Here is a 19,830-nt window from a genome sequence, read left to right on the forward strand (position 1 = left end):
AATTATAATTAAAATATAATACAATAGTAATAATTATTTCAAATTATATTACAAAAATTATGTTAAATATTATTTAAATAATTTTTTAATATTAGATAAAAAATTGTTAATAAAATCGAGACAAGACAATACAAGACGAAATTTTTGCTAACAATATTCACTCAAGACCAAGACAAAATTTAAATTTTTGAAAATTTTCAATACTAATACAATATTTTTACGAATATTGTCTTGTCTTGAGTCTTGTGCAATCCTATCTGAAAGTTTTGTAGAAATGATCATGTATTATTTCGTAGCCATTTTCATCGTTAGATTTTTTAAATTAAAGTAAACGCAAAATATAACTTTTTTTTATATCGGCTCGAATAAAAGAGCATACATACAATCAGTGTTTACTGTAGATAATTTCAAAATTATCTAGCTAAAGATAAAGATAAAAATCCGTAAATTTATCTTAGATGAGATAAAAATGATTCGATTTTACTTAATCGGTGAAAGATGAGATGATTATTGCGATAATCTAGATAATTATCTAGATATTTTTATTTTATAAGACTATAAATGTTTATAAAAAATGTGATGCAGATTATAATAAGATATTAAAATCATAAACACATATTCTTTCTCTTTTCCTAAAGAATATTTAAATAATAACAAAAAGATATATAAATGATATGATAAATATTTATTTATTAATTTATATTTATAATATATTTATAATATATTAAGAATATAATAATCAATGTGTAACAATACATATATCATTTTTATAAAATATACATTAATGCATTGCACAAATTTAAGTAAAACAAGTACAAGTAAATTTAAGTAAATTTAAATAAATGAACACAGAATGGAAAAACTCGACGGCGTTCTTTTCTCATTTTAAGTTATTAAGTTTTAAGTTCCTCAAAAATTTTAGATACTTTAGATAGATTTTTAGAAGCTTGCCTGGAACTCTTTGACATAATGAAAACGTCATCTTAGACAATTTTTAGATAAGATGACATATATTTTTCATCTAAGATAAAGATAAAGATACTTTATATTTCTTCATCTAATTAAAGATAAAGATGATCCATTTCTTTATCTAGATAATTATCTAGATAATTTTATCTAGACATCAGCAAACACTGCATACAATTCTATTACTAACTGAGTCCTTTTATATCTTCTGTGTACTTTCACATCTTAAATTCAATCATTGCTTTTATCATATAGCCCTTTTATCTGTCTTTCTTTTTACGTCTCTTTTTTTCTGGTTACGGGTTTAACGACTATAAATCGGGTTGTAACTCTCTGATTCTGTAGGGTACTGCTGACAGCTCTGGAAAACTATCGACTAACAAATCACAGCCGCACGTAGAAACTATTACTAATTCTAATACACCTCGCTCGTATACCTCGGTGTCTCACGTGGCCACTCATCCGAGTCCCAAGGTACCTCCGCAAGAAATAACTTCCGAAAACTTCTCGAAATCGCGAACATTCGACAAAGACGCGGCCGAGCTCAAGACAGATCCCGAACCGAGTCTCAACGAGTCTATAGTATCGGCCAGTTTGAAACTCTCCATCGAGCAAGCGAGACCAAAATTCATTGGCCAACCGAAGCGACAGAACCTCGTCAAGGAACACTCCTCTACTAACACTCCTCCCTCTCCGCCAGCCTCGGATGTCATTGTTAGCGCGGAAACTTACCAATTATCTTTTCCCTCCGTGAGAACAACGTCGGCACCAACTGGTCCCTCCCTGGAAGCCAATCCTTCGCTTCCCAAATCTACGTCTTCCCGAACGATATCCAAGATTCCCACTCCCCTTTCTCGTAAAACTGCCAAGACCTCACCTCCCGACTCTGCCTTGACCTCGTCCGCTCTCAAAGCTTCGCCCTCGAAGGCGTCCAGCCTTCCTAACAAGCCCCCGACTTGTCAGACTTCCAGCCCAATTCGGAGAACGTCCGAAACGGCTCTTCCTACTTGTGCCACCATCGAGTCCTCTTCTCCCAGCCCAGCGGAACAATTTGTACCACCCTCCTCTCCTTCATCGAGACTCATCTCAGGAAACGCGCGAGACGAGGAGACCCTACTACCTGCGGAACGTCGTCGAACCGTGGTGGAAGTGTGCGAAAAGGTGGTGGTACCTCAGGGCAAGACTCCTACGACGCCGCCAGTGACGCCGTTCATCACGGTGAACCGCCTGACAAACGCGGACAAGGGTGGTTCTGTGACCGAGGTTAGAAACGATCAGCAGCAAACCAGCAACGCCTCGAAAAAGTCTTAAAGTGCGAGGATCCTTTCTTTTCGTTTCGCAAACCAGTACTGTCCTCCGCTTTCGATCAGCCTCTAGACAAGCCGTGCTAGATCTTGTACATAGATTATATTTTGGGGGAGAGGGAGGGGGATGCTATGCGGATTTGGGGTGCGAGAAACTTGGAGTTTTCAACATGCGACTTGTTGAGCGAATGAGGACAGTGTAACTCGCTAAATCGTGTCTACCGAAATGAATGAAAATCGTTTACATTTTTATAGAGGTCACCCGATCTCGCGAGTTCTGCCGCTAGTTCTTGGAATCTTTCGTGGATTATTGCTATTATTATTATCACTTGCTAAGGTATAGCATAACGCACAGGTCATTACCACGTCTGTCTTACTACGCAAAATTAAACTTAAACTATCAGTTAGTCGTGTAAATAGGCGCGAGGCAGGTGCCGAGAGTACGAGATAATCTATAGAATTAAATTGAGTTATATACAGGGTGGTTTAAAAGTCTGGAAACGGTCATTTATCTCCGAAAATAGTGGTCCTGTGGGAAAATGTTTCAGACGAAAGTTGTAAGATTTTAAGTGACGCATTACACAGTAATCTTACTATGACCTTGAACAATGTTGTTAAGGTCACGTGAAGGTCATTTTAAATTTCTTAAATGGAACTCCCTATTTTTAATTACATATTCTTGTAACTTACCTCGAGAGCTCTTCAAAACACTATAATGAAGTATTTTTTCATTGAGTACTTTCCAAGTTATGAGACTTGAAATCATTTCTTAATTTACATAAACCATAAAATATCTAGAAAAATATTCATTTTTCGATTATCTTACCTTAATACTTTTATGTACAAAATAATGAGGGGAATCAATTGGTGTAAAGAAAATACATAGTTGTTTCGAAGAAAAAAATATGTAATTTGCAATTAACAATTACATATTTTTTCTTAAAAATAACTATGTGTTTTTTTTACACCAATTGATTCCTCTCATTATTTTCTACATAAAAGTATTAAGGTAAGATAATCAAAAAATGAATATTTTACAAGATATTTTATGGTTTATGTAAAATTAAGAAATGACTTTAAGCCTCATAATTCGGAAAGTATTTAATGAAAACTAATTTAATTATAGTGTTTTGGAAAGCTCTCGGGATAAGCTATAAGAATATGTAATAAAAAATAAGGGGTTTTGTTTAAGAAATTGAAGGTGATCCTGACGTGACCTTAACAACACTCTTCAAGGTCATAGTAATATTACCGTGTAATGTGTCACTTAAAATCCTACAACTTTTGTCTAAAACATTTTCCCACAGGATCACTATTTTCGGAGATAATTGACCGTTTCCAGACTTTTAAACCACCCAGTATACAGAAGCGCTTGTACATTGTAACGGTTACTCTATATAATACATTATAACGGCATAACAATTTGCAATCAAGTTTATGTTTGCGGTATGTCTGCGACGTAACAGCAGGCGTTTGTAAGTGCTGTCAGATATTGCATATGCCGTTTAAAGAAAATATCGACGACCGATTTCGGCAACGTAGATCGATCGTAGTTTAACTGTAACTTTCTCAGATTACAGCGCGCAAACCATATAATTTGAGAAAGTTCAAATACAATTGAAAAAACGAGCACTCTCGAACAGAGAGTTGCGGTAGATGTCAAAATTATGTTTACACGAATTGTTTATGTATTGTCTACACAATGTTTACGCAAACTTTTTGTATGTAAACATGTAAACTATGTAAATTATTATAAATTAAATGAAAAATGAATACAAAAAATAGTAATTATATTATAAAATAGTGCTAATATTAATATTAATGTAATATACAATATTTATATAGAATATACAATAATGCATTATATCTATTTTTTTTATCAATATAAAATTTAGTTCGTTGAATCTTTGTTGATTGTTCTTGTCATTATTGTTATCAAAGATGTTTCGTTTATGTATATGGTTTAATTTCGTAGATTAATAATACAGGTCTGCGAAAATTTAGTTTTTGTTAGTTACAAAGAGCAAAGTAGGTGAATCTGATAGATTTTTTGATGTTCAAAACGAATCTCTCCGGCAGAATTTCTCCAGCACATCAGGTTTTTGAGTAATTTGCAGTTAAATAGTTTAAAAATAACTATTTTGAGCAATTTCATGAATTTATTATGAGAGAACCTAATTTTTTGAAATATTTCTGCCAATCGCATCATATAGTATTAGGTGTATAACTAAGTTCCCGCCATTTTTTTATTTAAAAAATGCATTTATTCAATAAGAAAATGAATTAATATATTAATCAAAATATAATCCATTGTTTTCTATGACTTTTTCCCGTCTTTTTTTACAAAAATTGGATTCCGCGACGATAGAACGATTTGTTTTTTTGAAGCAATCCATTGAAAAAATAACTTATCACATTTTTAAATCGATTCAAAAAATATCTCTTTCACAAAAAATGAATCTTATAATAATATATATTATAAATATAAATATTATTATGTCTTATAATATAATAAAACTGGTCATGCATAGGAATCCAATGAGCAAATCAATCCCGTGCTACTTCTCTGTCTCAGCACGAATCAAAATTTGGTAAACACATAAATTTTTGAACGTTGCCTATCATTTTTTAAAATTAAAAATGGCGGATCCAATTTAGCGGACAGAATCACAATAAAAAGATATAAAATTTTTAAAAATTCATCAAAATGTGTAACAACTGTATTGGATATATTTTTCGATAACTGATGTACCTCTTCAAATTTCAAGATGACGGATCTGACATATTAATGGCTCTGCCATATTAATGCCTACGTAAATTTCCTTAAATTTTACATAAATTTCTCCCATAATAAATTTATGAAATTAACCGAAATAGCCGATTATTTTTCGACTATTTAACTATAGATTACTCAAAAACCCGATGTGTTGGGGAAATCTTGCGGTCAGATTCGTTTTCAGCGTTAAAAGATTCATCAGATTCACCTCCTTTTTTGTAACTGACCTCGCAGGCCTGTGTAATTATTGACATAGATGATACGTTAAACATAGTTTACATTGTTTACACGTGGACTATTATAGTTTAGAGATAAATGCCTAACTCTGCTTTTAAATTAAGATTAAAGATTGATTGCTGAAATCGATCGTACGAGGAAATAAGCCATTGTGATAACATTCAATCGCTCCTCCAATCTTAATTACCGAATGCGATCAATCGTATTTAGTCGAGTACATGCGATTAGAATTATCAATCGCGCGAGAACCTGTACAGGCGATATCGCGGTGCAAACACCGCGAATGTAAGACTTGCTTTACTTGTAACGGTCTTGTAGCGATTTTAAAACAATTCGCCGAATATTTGATGCGCGATTATAATTAATTGTCATGGATTGTAGCGGTCGGTACCGCGAAAAAAAAACAAACAACGATGAAATACATGAGATACAAAGTACTTGCCAACGAATTTCGTCGTGTTGTATTCTCTTCTCACACATTCATGTGGATTTTAATCAGGGTTGGCATGTTTTAAACAATGTGTTTAAAACTGTTTGATTAAAACTTGCTTAAAACGGTGCCCACTGTTTTAAATATTTTTGTTTCAAACTGTTTTAAACTACTATTTAGAACCGTTAATTTAAAATATCGCAAATAAAATATATGATTATTTGGAAAAGAAATTGTAAAAAAAATCAAAAACAAACAAAAACTAACAGATGTGTATATTGCAAAAAAGTTTTTGTTTTAGTGTTTTTAGTTTTTTATCTATATTTATGTAACACATAGATATAAAAATATAAATAATAAAATAAAAATGATAAGATGGGTATTATTTTAGCAGAATATTTATTTTTAGATATTAAATAACAATCAGTATAATAAAGATTACTTAGAAGATGTTGACTGATGTTACATTTTAGCATTTTAAATTAATAGTACATAACTCATAGCAGGTCAGTAGTTCTAAAAAAAAAGTTCTTTTTTTAAAAAGAAAAATTGAGGTTTTTTATTTTTCTTTTATTTATAATTTATGTTGAGAGTTAAGCATGAGGTTATTTAATAAGAATAGGAAAGGAACCAAAGTATTATATATATTAAATATTATTAATTAGAACTTTTTTTCTCCAAAAATAAATAACTCCAAAAATAAATATTCTGCTAAAATAATACCCATCTTATCATTTTTATTTTATTATTTATATTTTTAATAGCGTTGTCAATTTTGGCAACGTTATTTACAGTTTAACGCTAGCGAAAAATTTAAATATTTACACAGATCAAAGCTAAGTGTTTTTTGCTTGTTTAAAACATGCTTTTTTTGTTTAAAACATGTTTTTTTTTACTTTACTTAAAAACACAAATAAAACAAAAAACTTGTTCTAAACAAGAAAACAATGTTTTTTGTTTAAAATATAAAAAAACAAGTTTTTTGCCAATCCTGATTTTAATTGACTCTAAAAGATTTTATTTCGCTTTTTGCCAATTTATATAATTTTTATTTTAAAAAGATTTACATTAATGTATTTTTTTTTCGATATATTAATCACTAGAGAAAATCTAATTTTTTGCCAAAGATGTCTGCTAATTTCAATTTTTATTTTCTAATATACAGAATTGCGAATTGAATTATTAGCGTGACATTTGTCCAGAGATTAGAATTTATCAATGCGAAAAACGCTTAGGATGGTTTATCTTCAAGTTAATAGGACACACAAATATACGCTTTTAATAACATTTGCGTTCAAAGTACGATGGATACATGATTCTCGTGACGCGTAAGTCAAGTCGGAGGTCAATCACAATGACATTTCATTATTAATAAAGAGTTCGTGCTGACGTGCCGATGATAAAAGCATCCATGTCACCGTCAACGACATTTCCATCAACGATTATTATTCGTTTGTCGGCGCGCGAGCCTCGCGATCGCTTTCTTTCCACATCTCTCGTCCTTCTCGATACATTGAAGAGGTAAGACGTCATATATTTTTGATTGCATCGCGCAAGCAGCGATTTGCCTGAGCTGTGTGTTAGCCCCGAAGATTACCGTCTCGGCGAACGGCTTTATTTTTTAGTAGATCCCAAAACGAATCGCACAAATTTCACGAGACACGCATGGCTGTACGGATAGCTTCTTCGAGTTCAGGGTCTATCTTCGGAGAAATACTGCATTTTATATTTTTTCCTATTTTATTAATAAATAAAAATATCATTATTAAAATTATATATAAAAAATAATTTTATTTGATAATCTAAAATAAAGATATACAAAATAACGCGTCAGGATCACTTGGGGTGTCTATCCTAATCTTAAAAAGATTCTCTAAAAATTTCCTAATCTTACAAATATTTTTTGTTCAAAATTATAGATGAAGAAAAGATTTTTAATATAATTTTATATAAAATAAGTTTTTTTATTATATGTGATTTATTTGAAGAAAAAACAGAAGAACCTCTTAAGTTTTATGCTGGACTTGTAAATGTATAAAAAAAAATTGAATACCTTTGTAAGATAAGCATTTTTCACTTGCATAAAAATTTAATTTTTTTTATGACTAAAAATTACAATGAAGAATATATATTGCATATTTAATATTTTTTTAAGAGAGACATTGAATATATAAACACAAAGACAGAGATATACAGGGTATCCCAGACCACCCGTACACCTTTTAAAATGAAAATAAATGGCTTTTATCAAAAATTGCGAACAATTTTTAAGTAAAAATCATCGGGTACGCTCTATCATATGATGATATTTTCAATTTTTGATTCCGACCGGAAATACGCCATCCGGATCGGAAGTTGAATTTTTTTAGGGGAACATGCTACTTTTTATTACAGATTTGAATTGTACGTGAAAAAATAAGAAGCTTTTGTATGAAATGTTTTTTCTGAAAGTGCCTCTGTCAATCTTAAAATTGATCTTGAAAGTAACTGTGATGAAATAATGAAGGTCAATTTTAAGGTAGACAGAGGCACTTTTAGAAAAAACGTTTGATACAAAAGTTTCTTACTTTTTCACGTACAATTCTGTAATAAAAAGTAGCATGTTCCCCTAAAAAAATTCAACTTCTGATCCGGATGGCGTATTTCCGGTCGGAATCAAAAGTTGAAAATATCACCATTTGATAGAGCGTACCTGATTTACTTAAAAATTGTTCGCGATTTTTTATAAAAGCCATTTATTTTTATTTTAAAAAGGGTGTACGGGTGTCTGGGTCACCCTGTATATTATATTAGAAATCGAACAAGCCTAACATGGCTTGCTAATTATTTTCCATAAGATAAAATTATTAAGGAAAGAATTTTTCTAAATTCTCAAAGTTTCATGAGAATTCTGAGTTTTTCAGATAAAAAATTCTAGGTTTATCCCCATTTCTTTTCACGGAGTAGACACCCTGGTGATACGTGCTTGTTTTACATATTTGTACACAGAAAAAAAATAAGTGTCAAATCAAAACTTATATACTTAAACTAACGCGTTCATTATTTATATACACAACAATTTATAATATTCTTAGAAGAATTTAATAATTTTAAATTTCAACAATATTATAGTCTTATTTTAATATTGTAATTGTCACCTCAAGAATATACAATTATTTAATTCTACTTTAAAAAAATTATAATCTTTGATTTAAAAATGTTATTTTTTATCTAACATCGTTTCTTTTCCATTCAAGAAAATTAAATCTTAAATCATAAGAATATATTTTTCTCGATTGAACTATATAAAATGGCTTCATTCAAGTAAGCAATTATTCAAGCAATTATATTTTTCTTTAATTAACGCAATATAATCTAATTTCAAGATTTTCATGTTAAAACTAAATATATTTTCAAAAACAAGAATGTTCTTTTTTTCTGTGTATATTCATCATATTCGTATCATTTATCGCTCTAAGCGCGCGCTTAATTTGTCGCCATAAACGTGAGATAGACCCTGGTCGAATTGCTTCTTTATCAACCTTATTTAGAATTAAATTACTATATTTGATTGACAAATTACGTATCGCGTCACATCCACACTTGATTGGACAATTCGAGCCTCGCGATAGCGTAGACTAAGTATCTCTCTTATCTCGATCGTCGAAAGACCTTATCGCGTCATGTGCTCGCAATACCTTTTAATCAGTCCGACAACACCTGAGATCACGGTGATCTAGTGGCTGTACGATTTTCGAGGCGTCTGCACGATAAATCGCTTGCAACTTGAGAAAGTAAACGTAGTTTCTTCTTCCTCCGCGTGTGTTCCTCGTCCCTGCATGCAATTTGCGAGTATGAGTCGCGAGTATGAGGTAAGGGGTACTAAACTGAAAACGGGGTGTGTTATAATGAAGTGCGATTTTTTTAAATTTGTAATATTTGAAGTCACGCGAATCACGTGATCTAGTTGCTTTGATTAATATATACCTGTAGTCCTTTCTTGAGGCGTTACTTATGTGTATTCGTCTTTAGAAAAAAATTTTCGAAGTAAGTTATTAGCTTAATGATATATTATTTCTACGTGAAATGCATTTTTTTCTTTTTTTTTAAAGAAAAAAAAGACCTTGAAAAATAGAGTGGAAATGAGACAAGAATTATAGAGCATTGAAAAGTTCTCTTTAGAATATACAATATATCAGTTTTAAATTGATTTATTAATTATATTTAATGCATTTCAATAGCTGATTAAATAATTCTATTATTTATTTTAGATACATTTGATTTTCTTATAACGAAATTAAATTTATTTCTTTAGTATTTACTTGCATTTTTGAAGCTTTAGTAGCAAAAATTCATTTCTTTCAGTCGCTTATAATTTTAGAATCTTGTTGATGTTTTATAAGTTTTATTGTAAAAAATATTACAGAATGCATGCAAGACAATTTTGAGAAGGCTTTTATCCAATAATATCTCACTAATCACCTATTATCATGTGTACATTAATTTGTAGTATTTATATTAACATATTTTGCAAAAAAAATTATCAATATCTGATGTTCACATATTTTGCAACGATGTATTGCATTTAAATTGCATTTAATAGTTAAGAAATTATATGCCTAAGACTTTTTTCGACAAAAATTCAAAGAATTTGTGACGTAGAAAAATTTCTACATGAAATGCATTTTTTCTTTTTTTTAAAGAAAAGGCCTTGAAAAATAGAGTGGAAATGAGACAAGAATTATAGAGCATTGAAAAGTTTTCTTTAGAATATATCAGTTTTAAATTGATTTATTAATTATATTTATTAATGCATTTTAACAACTGATTAAATAATTTCATTATTTATTTTAGATACATTTGATTTTTTTATAACGAAATTAAATTTATTTCTTTAGTATTTACTTGCATTTCTAAAGCTTTATTAGCAAAAATTCATTTCTTTCAGTCGCTTATAATTTTAGAATCTTGTTGATGCTTTATAAGTTTTATTGTAAAAAATCTTACAGAGTGCATGCAATACAATTTTGAGAAGGCTTTTATCCAATAATATCTCACTAATCACCTATTACCATGTGTACATTAATTTGTAGTATTTATACTAACATATTTTGCAAAAAAAATTATCACTATCTGATGTTCGCATATTTTGCAACGATGTATTGCATTTAAATTGCATTTAATAGTTAAGAAATTATGTAGCTAAAACTTTTTTCGACAAAATTCAAAGAATCTGTGACGTGGAAAAATTGCGTAATATGATGACTCCAACAAATGTAAGGATCGTAAACTATTATTGCTCGGATCATTATTGAAAATCAGTGCTTCTCGAGTCCGCATTTATCGATGTTTAATATCGCATCGTGCTCGTATGCATATCTCCTTTGTAAAGGCGTGTCAAATCGCGGAGAAAAGCACATATAATTGCAGGGATTTGCAAGATCCATCGGACGTGCAATATTACGCAACGCGCATCGACCTGGTAAAATGCACATATTCTCACGGCAAGAATTGCACATCTAGTGCACGCGAAACCTTTTCCCAACATTTTTCATGCAACTTCTGCTTCTGAGAAAAGACGCTTGCGACAATACATATGTCGTGACATTCAAGTAAATGCGTTATATTATGTCATTTAACGATTATTTAATTAAATCCGCGGATTATGGGTGTCTTCAAAAAAATTCTTCAAGAATCTTAAAGAATTTTTTTAAATATTTTTATTTAACATATTTATTTTAATATTTTTTAAAATATTTTTTTACACATATTTTGACGTTTCTTAAATATTTGGATTAATTAGGATAATTGTGTGAAACTAAGATGCAATATTTTTCAATGACATAATTTAATTGTCATTCAAATTCCATGTCATGATTTTAATTTGTATAACATATATTCCTGAAACATTAATGATGTGACGTTTAAATATTGTAGATGCATTATATTATGTAATTTATATAATGTCGATTTCTTCATTACTTAGATTATGGATGCATAATCTTCAAGAATTTTAAAGAATTTTTTTTATATATTTTTTTTAAAGTATTTTTAAAAAATTTTGACATTTCTTAGATAATTAGGATAATTGTGTGAAACTAAAATGCAATATTTTTCATTGACATAATTTACTCGTCACTTGAATATCACACTTCTCCGTATCATGATTTAATGTAATTTAATGTAAAAAATTTAATGTAAAAAATATATTCCTGAGAGACATTAGTTTTTTTTTTATTATCAGAATATATGTTGTGACAGATAAAATCTGTTTTTTGATCGAAATTTATTCGCCTACAATTTTTGTGGATTTTTCCAGAAACACTGTTTTAAACTGATCCGTCGATTTACATAGAATGTAGCGTTGCAAAATTGCGTGCGAGACCCGGTCCGCGTCTTATGTACAGCTCTTCTCAGAGTACATTGCGTTTCCTCTCCTCAGGAACGGATCGTTATCGAGAAAACCGACCAAGAGGAGGCAACTGCGAACCGCCTAGTTGCTTTAGCAGTCGAACACGAGCAGCACGAAACGACGGAGACGAATGTCGAGATGCCAGTCACCGCCAACACCACGAAAAAGCGCATCGTCGAAAGTGATGTGCACGATACATCATCTACTGCTACACCTGTCACGTCGACAGCTGATCGTCCGGCTAATCTGGGTTTGATGAAACAAGAAGTTGGTCTGATCCCGGCCTCGCCGATCTCCAAACAAGTTAGTAGATTGTTGAGCAAATTTCTTAATCATTGAATGTTTTTGATAAGGAAGAAAGAAATCGAGAAAGGAAAATTATATGTCGATTATATCGATTTTTGAATTCTTCTTAATTGATCTTCGATATCATTTGTAGATTCTGCCACTTACTCTATCTAATGATGAGGAAATAATTGCCGATCAATCTTTCCTTCTGAATCCACCGACGAGTGTCGAGCCACCAAAGGAAAAACCACCACCACCTCCGGTGGATGACAACCCTTCGCCGGAGCCGCTCAAAAGATTAAACTCTACTCGCAGAATAAAGAAAGAGTTGCGTACAAGACGCTCGGATTTCCTCGGTATTGAAGGGGTAAATGCGATAATAAAAAATTTGCTATTTTTATTATCTTGAAAATTTTTAATTTCTTCAATAAGGATTTTTAAAATCTTCCATTTTTTTCTAAAATATCATATATTTTTTCTCTTTTTTTTTATCTTTGTGTTTTTAAAGTTTGTTTTAAAATTTTTATAAATCTTATGTGTATAACATATATCTTTATATACATATAATAACATATATCTTTATAACATATATCTTTTGATATATGTTATAACATATATCTTATATAACATATATCTTAATAACATATATCTTTTGATAGAAGGTATATGTTATTTTAAGGTATGTAGGGTATCCCAGACCATCCTTATACCCCCTCTAAAATGAAAATAAATGGCTTTTATCAAAAATCGCGAACAATTTTTAAGTAAATCAGGTATGCTCTATTAAATGGTGATATTTTCAACTTTTGATTCCGACCGGAAATACACCATCCGGATCGGAAGTTGAATTTTTTTAGGGGACCATGCTACTTTTTATTACAGATTCGAATTGTACGTGAAAAAATAAGAAACTTTTGTATCAAACGTTTTTTCTAAAAGTGCCTCTGTCTACCTTAAAATTGACCTTCATTATTTCATCACAGTTACCTTCAAGATCAATTTTGGTGGCAAAAATTTGACCTTGGATAGTCATTTGAAGGTCACATAAAGGTCACTTTCAATTTCTTAAATAGAATCTACTATTTTTCATTGCATATTCTTGTAGCTTATCTTGAGAGCTTTCCAAAACACTATAATTAAGTACCTTTTCGTTAAGTACTTTTTGAGTTATAAGGCTTGAAATAATTTCTTAATTTTACATAAACCATAAAATATCTAATAAAATATTTATTTTTCAATTATCTTACCTTAATACTTTTATGTACAAAATAATGAGAGGAATCAATTAGTATAAGAAAACGTATTGCTTTTAAAAAAAAAATATGTAATTGTTAATTGCAAATTACATATTTTTTCTTAAAAACAACTATGTTTTTTTTTTACACCAATTGATTCCTCTTATTATTTTGTATATAAAAGTATTAAGGTAAGATAATCGAAAAATGAATAATTTACAAGATATTTTATGGTTTATGTAAAATTAAGAAATGACTTTAAGCCTCATAACTCGAAAAGTACTTAACGAAAATGTACTTAATTATAGTGTTTTGGAAAGCTCTCGAGACAAGCTATAAGAATGTGTAATGAAAAATAGTAGGTTCCATTTAAGAAATTGAAGGTGACCTTTATGTGACCTTCAAATGACTATCCAAGGTCAAATTTTAGTCACCATCTTCTGTCCCCCTTGAAGTCAAGCAACTTTTATTTGAAACATTTTATTGTACATTCAAAAATAAAAAAGTTATTGGGATAGGTAACTTAAAATGGCTCACCCTGTATATCGTATGTTTTGTTAATAGCAGGTCAACGACGATGATCTCGAATCTGAGTTGACGTTGACCAAACCACCTGACATGGCAGCAATCCTCGCTGAGGAGAGGCGCATCGAGCAACTTCATCGTCGCTCTTACGATACTGACAGTAACTACGAGCAAGATTCGAGTCACGAGAGAGACTCTGGAGTCGAGTTGGGCCACGTCGAGGACTGGGCGAAGCAACCCGTCAGCCCCGATATGTCGCAGCACAGCAGACAGAGCAGCGAGCCTTTCGGCGCCAGTGTGACCTCCTCCGAAGAGGACGAGATCACGAAAAAAGAGCGGGAAATCATGGAGGTTCTCGAGAAGGAGGAACAGTGGCGATATGGCGATAATCGCGAGTACAATAGGTACAAATAATTTTTTGATTTTTTATTCTTCGAGAGTCAGGAAAATGTTAATCAGAAGAACATTGAGCTTTCTCGAATTCGTTTTCTGACTTTCGTTCGTTAAAAAGAACCGCTTAATATAGGGTTGCACGAGATACCAAGATTAGTCTTGATATTGTCTTGTCTTGTCTTGAGTTTCAAGACAAGATCAAGACAAGATTTTTAATTAGTTATCAAGACAATACCAAGACTAAGAGTGTCAAGATTATTAGTCTTGTCAAGATTATTGGTTCTCAAAAAAATTAAAATATTTATATTTGTAAAAGAATCACTATACAGGGTGTCCCATTTTAATGCCCCACCCCAAATAACTTTCTTATTTTTAATTTTAGAAAGAGATGTTTCGGACAAAAGTTGTATGGTTTCAAGGAGGACATAAGATGGTGTCATTAATTTGATCTTGAAGAGTGACATGAAGATTACGTGAAGGTCATTTTGAATTTCTTAAATGGAACACCCTATATATTTTTGCATATTCTTGTAGCTTATCTCGAGAGCTTTCCAAAACACTATAAATAAACATTTTTTCAAGTACTTTATGAGGCTTGAAATCATTTCTTAATTTTACATAAACCGTAAAATATCTTGTAAAATATTCATTTTTCGATTATCTTATCATAATACTTTTATGTATAAAATAATGAGAGGAATCAATTGGTGTAAAGAAAACATACAGTTGTTTTTAAGAAAAAATATGTAATTTGCAATTAACAATTCCATATTTTTTCTTAAAAACAACTGTATGTTTTCTTTACACCAATTGATTCCTCTCATTATTTTATACATAAAAGTATTATGATAAGATAATCGAAAAATGAATATTTTACAAGATATTTTACGGTTTATGTAAAATTAAGAAATGATTTCAAGCCTCATAAAGTACTTGAAAAAATGTTTATTTATAGTGTTTTGGAAAGCTCTCGAGATAAGCTACAAGAATATGCAAAAATATATAGGGTGTTCCATTTAAGAAATTCAAAATGACCTTCACGTAATCTTCATGTCACTCTTCAAGATCAAATTAATGACACCATCTTATGTCCCCCTTGAAACCATACAACTTTTGTCCGAAACATCTCTTTCTAAAATTAAAAATAAGAAAGTTATTTGGGGTGGGGCATTAAAATGGGACACCCTGTATATACGAATTTAAAAAAATTTTATTCAATAAAAACATTTATATTGATAAATTTAAAAACATTTAATATTAATACAATATAACATTTTTATAAATTAGAAATCAAATTCGCAAATTTTAGACATTAAAGAGCATTTCACCCAGGAATTGATGCACATTAATGCTTTTAAAGATTTACTTTGTAATCTAGTTCTATTTTTTGACATAGTCAGAGTTTCTATTGAGAAAAGTCTTTCTACTGGCACGAATGAGGCAGTTGAACTTAAAATGTCTCGAGCCATTTTTGACAATGTGGAATAAATGAACCTAATTTTTTTACTACTCCAAAATATTTATATCTGCACATTCCCTTGGAGCCTGTAAATAGTTATTAATTTCTGTTTTCCATGAAACAGTAAATGTTTTTTTAAGTAAATAAACGGCATTTATATCGATTACAAAGTAATAATTATAATTAAAATATAATACAATAGTAATAATTATTTCAAATTATATTACAAAAATTATGTTAAATATTATTTAAATAATGTTTTAATATTAGATAAAAAATTATTAATAAAATCGAGACAAGACAATACAAGACGAGATTTTTGCTACCAATATTCACTCAAGACCAAGATAAGATTTAAATTTTTGAAAATTTTCAATACCAATACAATATTTTTACGAATATTGTCTTATTTTGGGTCTTGTGCAACCCTAGCTTAATACGAATTGAAAAGGAATATATCATCAAATCATCACATTCTTACAGTGACTTAGGGGAAAGGCTGGCTCACAAATTGCGCGAACTCGAGGAGGAGAAGATGCAGTTGGAGAGAGAGGCGATACTGCGTTGCAACGAGGACGCATTTCGCAAGAAGGACGACAACGCACGCAAGCAGGAAGATGCTTCCTCGTATGAGCAACAGCAACAGCAACATGATGAGACAGCGAAACAGCAGGAGACCCAAGCGCGAACGAAGGAGGAAGAAGAGGAGGAGAAGGAAGCGAAGTACGTCGGGGACAAGCGAAAGGACGGGGAGCTCAAGATGCAGTCGGAACAGCTGAGAATGCAGAACGAGATTGAAGAGAAAGAACGAAGGGTCGCTGATGCGTGTCGCAAGGAAGAATTGCGTATCCGAACGATGGAAAGTCAAATTCGCGAGCAAGAGGTAAGGCTAATCGCTTTGGGATTTTTTTCGAGCGACGAGTTGACGAAGAGATAAAAAGTACGATGTTAAAAAGTAGATAGTGAATTTCGAATGAGGTCCCTACTCCTCCGAGTATTGGTCAAAAGCATCGCATCATTTGTAGACACATGGAAATCGTTGCTTTAATGAGCGAAAATATATAGAAATATAATTAACTTATATTTTATTATTGTTATTTTATGCTTTATAATGAGAAAATTTAAAATTATGGCAAGTATTAAATTTTTAACTTTTCAAAATAGCCTCTCTGGCTTTTCTCAATTACAGAATCTTAATCCAATAGAGGAACTCCAATGGAATAATTTTATTTGTTTTTGGAACATGAGATTTATTAATCAAAAATAAAATACATTTGCAAACATACTGGAATTAAATATCAGTTAACTTAAAAAAAAAAAAAAAACCTATTGTCAACAAGATTGCCAAGAGTATGTGTGGCAGTATTGGAAGTAAAGGGAAACTATTTTGAAGACTTTCAGAAATTTAATATTTTAATATTTTTGTTATTATTTGTTATAATTTTTAATTTTTATGATATCAAAGCACAATATAAGAAAATATAATTTGATAATATTAATATGTATATCTTATTCATTAAAGTAACGACTTCTCTATTTCTATAAATGATACAATATTTTTGATCTGGTACTGTATGTTCTTTCTGTGACATTTTTCTGTCAATTTTTTCGTTTGCAAGAAACTTGATACTTTGCACCTATATTTCTTTTAGTATGTGGCACGCATTTTTAACCGATAGCTTGAAAAATGTTATTATCACATATCCTTCGAACAATGTTATCTTGATTCTAATCAACACTTTTACTTGTGAAATAAATCCAGCACAGAGTTTTTTATTCAACATTGCTCGAAAGATTCGATTGTTGAATAGTAGACAATGCAAATTAAGTATATAGCGTAGTGTAAATATTGATGGAGGGATTGTTGCTAATTATTCGCAGAACAAAGCATTGGTCGGTGCTGGGTTGCGCAACAACGAAGATGAATTCCCTTCCGGGGTAAGGCAATAATTGTAATTTTTTTAATCGCTCTTTCTTTCCCGTTCTTGTTCGCATTGAATTTTTATATAAATATCCGTATCAAAATTCTCTTTATCTCTTATCGCTATCTCTTCTAAGTATCTCTAGGGCATCTTGACTAATCTGAATCTAGCTTAATTCGATTTCTTTATTTACATTACATATTGTATTAAATGGATTAATCATATACAGAGTGTCCCAAAAGTCGGACCGGTCGAATATTTCATAAACTATGCACTTTAGAAAGAAATATTTCAGACAAAAGTTATATGGCTTGAAGGGGGCCATCAAATAGGCAATGATTTGACATGGGAGAGTCATTTGAAAGTCAGGTGAAGATCACCGTCAATTACCTTTACGTCATCTACGGGACCTTTACGTCACCTTCAAATGACTCTCCAAGGTCAAATCATTGCCACTATCTGTTGGCCCTCTTCAAGCCATACAACTTTTGTCTGAAACATTTCTTTCTAAAGTGCATAGTTTATGAAATATTCGACTATTCGAATATTCGGTCCGGGACTTTTGGGACACTCTGTATGTCAAGATAGATTTTATTTCTATTATATTTATTGAGTTACGTATGTATTCTATAAACTTCTACAGAATTGAAAGTAAGCGAGAATAAACAAAATATGTATTTATTTACGAATTTAAAAATATTTATATTTGCTTAAATTTTTAGTATTTTTAATAACAATTGCTTCAATTTAAAAAAAAAATAAAAAAGAATTAAAATTGTGACAAAGTTCAAAATTCTTGTATCTAATATTCTATTAAATAGATAAGTAAAGACGGAAGTATAATTTATAGAAAAATATTTGTTACCCTTTAGGAAGTGCTGCGAGTGGAAAGAGAACTTCTGCAATTAGAGCAAGAAGAATTAAAGAGGCAACGCAATAATCTGGCTTATCGTGAGCAAAAGCAACTTAGATTGGCGGAGCAATTACAGGAACAGTGGAAATCCTTGCAAGATGTTGCGCAGAATTCTATTAAGAATGCACAATACAAGTATAATACGCCTACAGTGAATTATAGATCTTCAATGCCGAATTTGCAGTTTCAAGACCTACCAAGAAGGAGACCACCACCACCGCCACCGATTCCGCTTACTAAACCACGTATATTAGATCAAAGACAGAGAGATGTTACCATCAGGTAAATATGAATAATGTATAGATATTTCATACTATTCTATGATTTATCACATCGCATGGTGACAAGTAAGTGATCCGAAGAAAGATAATTCTTATTTTATTAGATAAATTTTTAATTTAATTTAATTTTAATTTTAACTATTATTTAATAGTACAACTGATTACTTCGATTAAATAATTAAATTAAGTTCTTATATTATAATAAATAATAAATAATTTTTTTGGAGATACCGCACGTATCTTTTTTAAGAAATCAATCGCACGAGACTTTATTGTGTGAATTAGAATTAAGAAGTGTAAAATAAAAGCAATCTAGCTTTGCAAATAAGAATAATAGATTATAAAGGATAATAATTGTAAAATACATAGCAGTGGAATAACATTTCTTTTTATCTCATATTAAAATTGATGTATTATGCAAAAAAATTTGCAAAATAAATATGCATGTGTAATGTTAAGTAATGTTATGTAATACATTTTTTACAATTTTACAAATTATAATGTACTTTCAGATAGCTTTTCCATTTTATAAATTCAATATATTATTCAATATATATTATTCAATATATTATTAATAAATATATTATTCAATATATGTATATTTACTATTTTATTATTAATAAATAAAATATATTAATAAATATATTATTCAATATATATTTATGATTATGATATATGGATAAAATTATATATTAGAAGTCAAAAAATTA

The 19,830-nt window shown here is 30.5% G+C and overlaps 1 protein-coding gene across 3 annotated transcripts in view; it reads left to right on the top strand.

The window, feature by feature from the left end:
* The window catches only part of LOC105254985 (transcriptional regulator ATRX), a 34,153-nt gene that overhangs the window by 10,629 nt on the left and 3,694 nt on the right, over positions 1–19,830 (top strand). Inside the window, exons 5-11 of one of the 3 annotated variants that reach the window (XM_020028676.2) lie at positions 1,312–2,229; positions 12,135–12,407; positions 12,544–12,759; positions 14,192–14,556; positions 16,488–16,887; positions 17,886–17,942; positions 18,799–19,121. In XM_020028676.2, coding sequence (XP_019884235.2) covers positions 1,312–2,229; positions 12,135–12,407; positions 12,544–12,759; positions 14,192–14,556; positions 16,488–16,887; positions 17,886–17,942; positions 18,799–19,121 — 2,552 coding nt within the window. The remainder of the gene's footprint in view (positions 1–1,311; positions 2,230–12,134; positions 12,408–12,543; positions 12,760–14,191; positions 14,557–16,487; positions 16,888–17,885; positions 17,943–18,798; positions 19,122–19,830) is intronic. The other 2 variants (XM_025413241.1, XM_025413242.1) reach the window with 2 other exon arrangements.

The sequence above is a fragment of the Camponotus floridanus genome, unplaced genomic scaffold, assembly GCF_003227725.1.
Source record: "Camponotus floridanus strain SB8 unplaced genomic scaffold, Cflo_v7.5 scaffold63, whole genome shotgun sequence".
In the NCBI taxonomy this organism is placed as follows: domain Eukaryota; kingdom Metazoa; phylum Arthropoda; class Insecta; order Hymenoptera; family Formicidae; genus Camponotus; species Camponotus floridanus.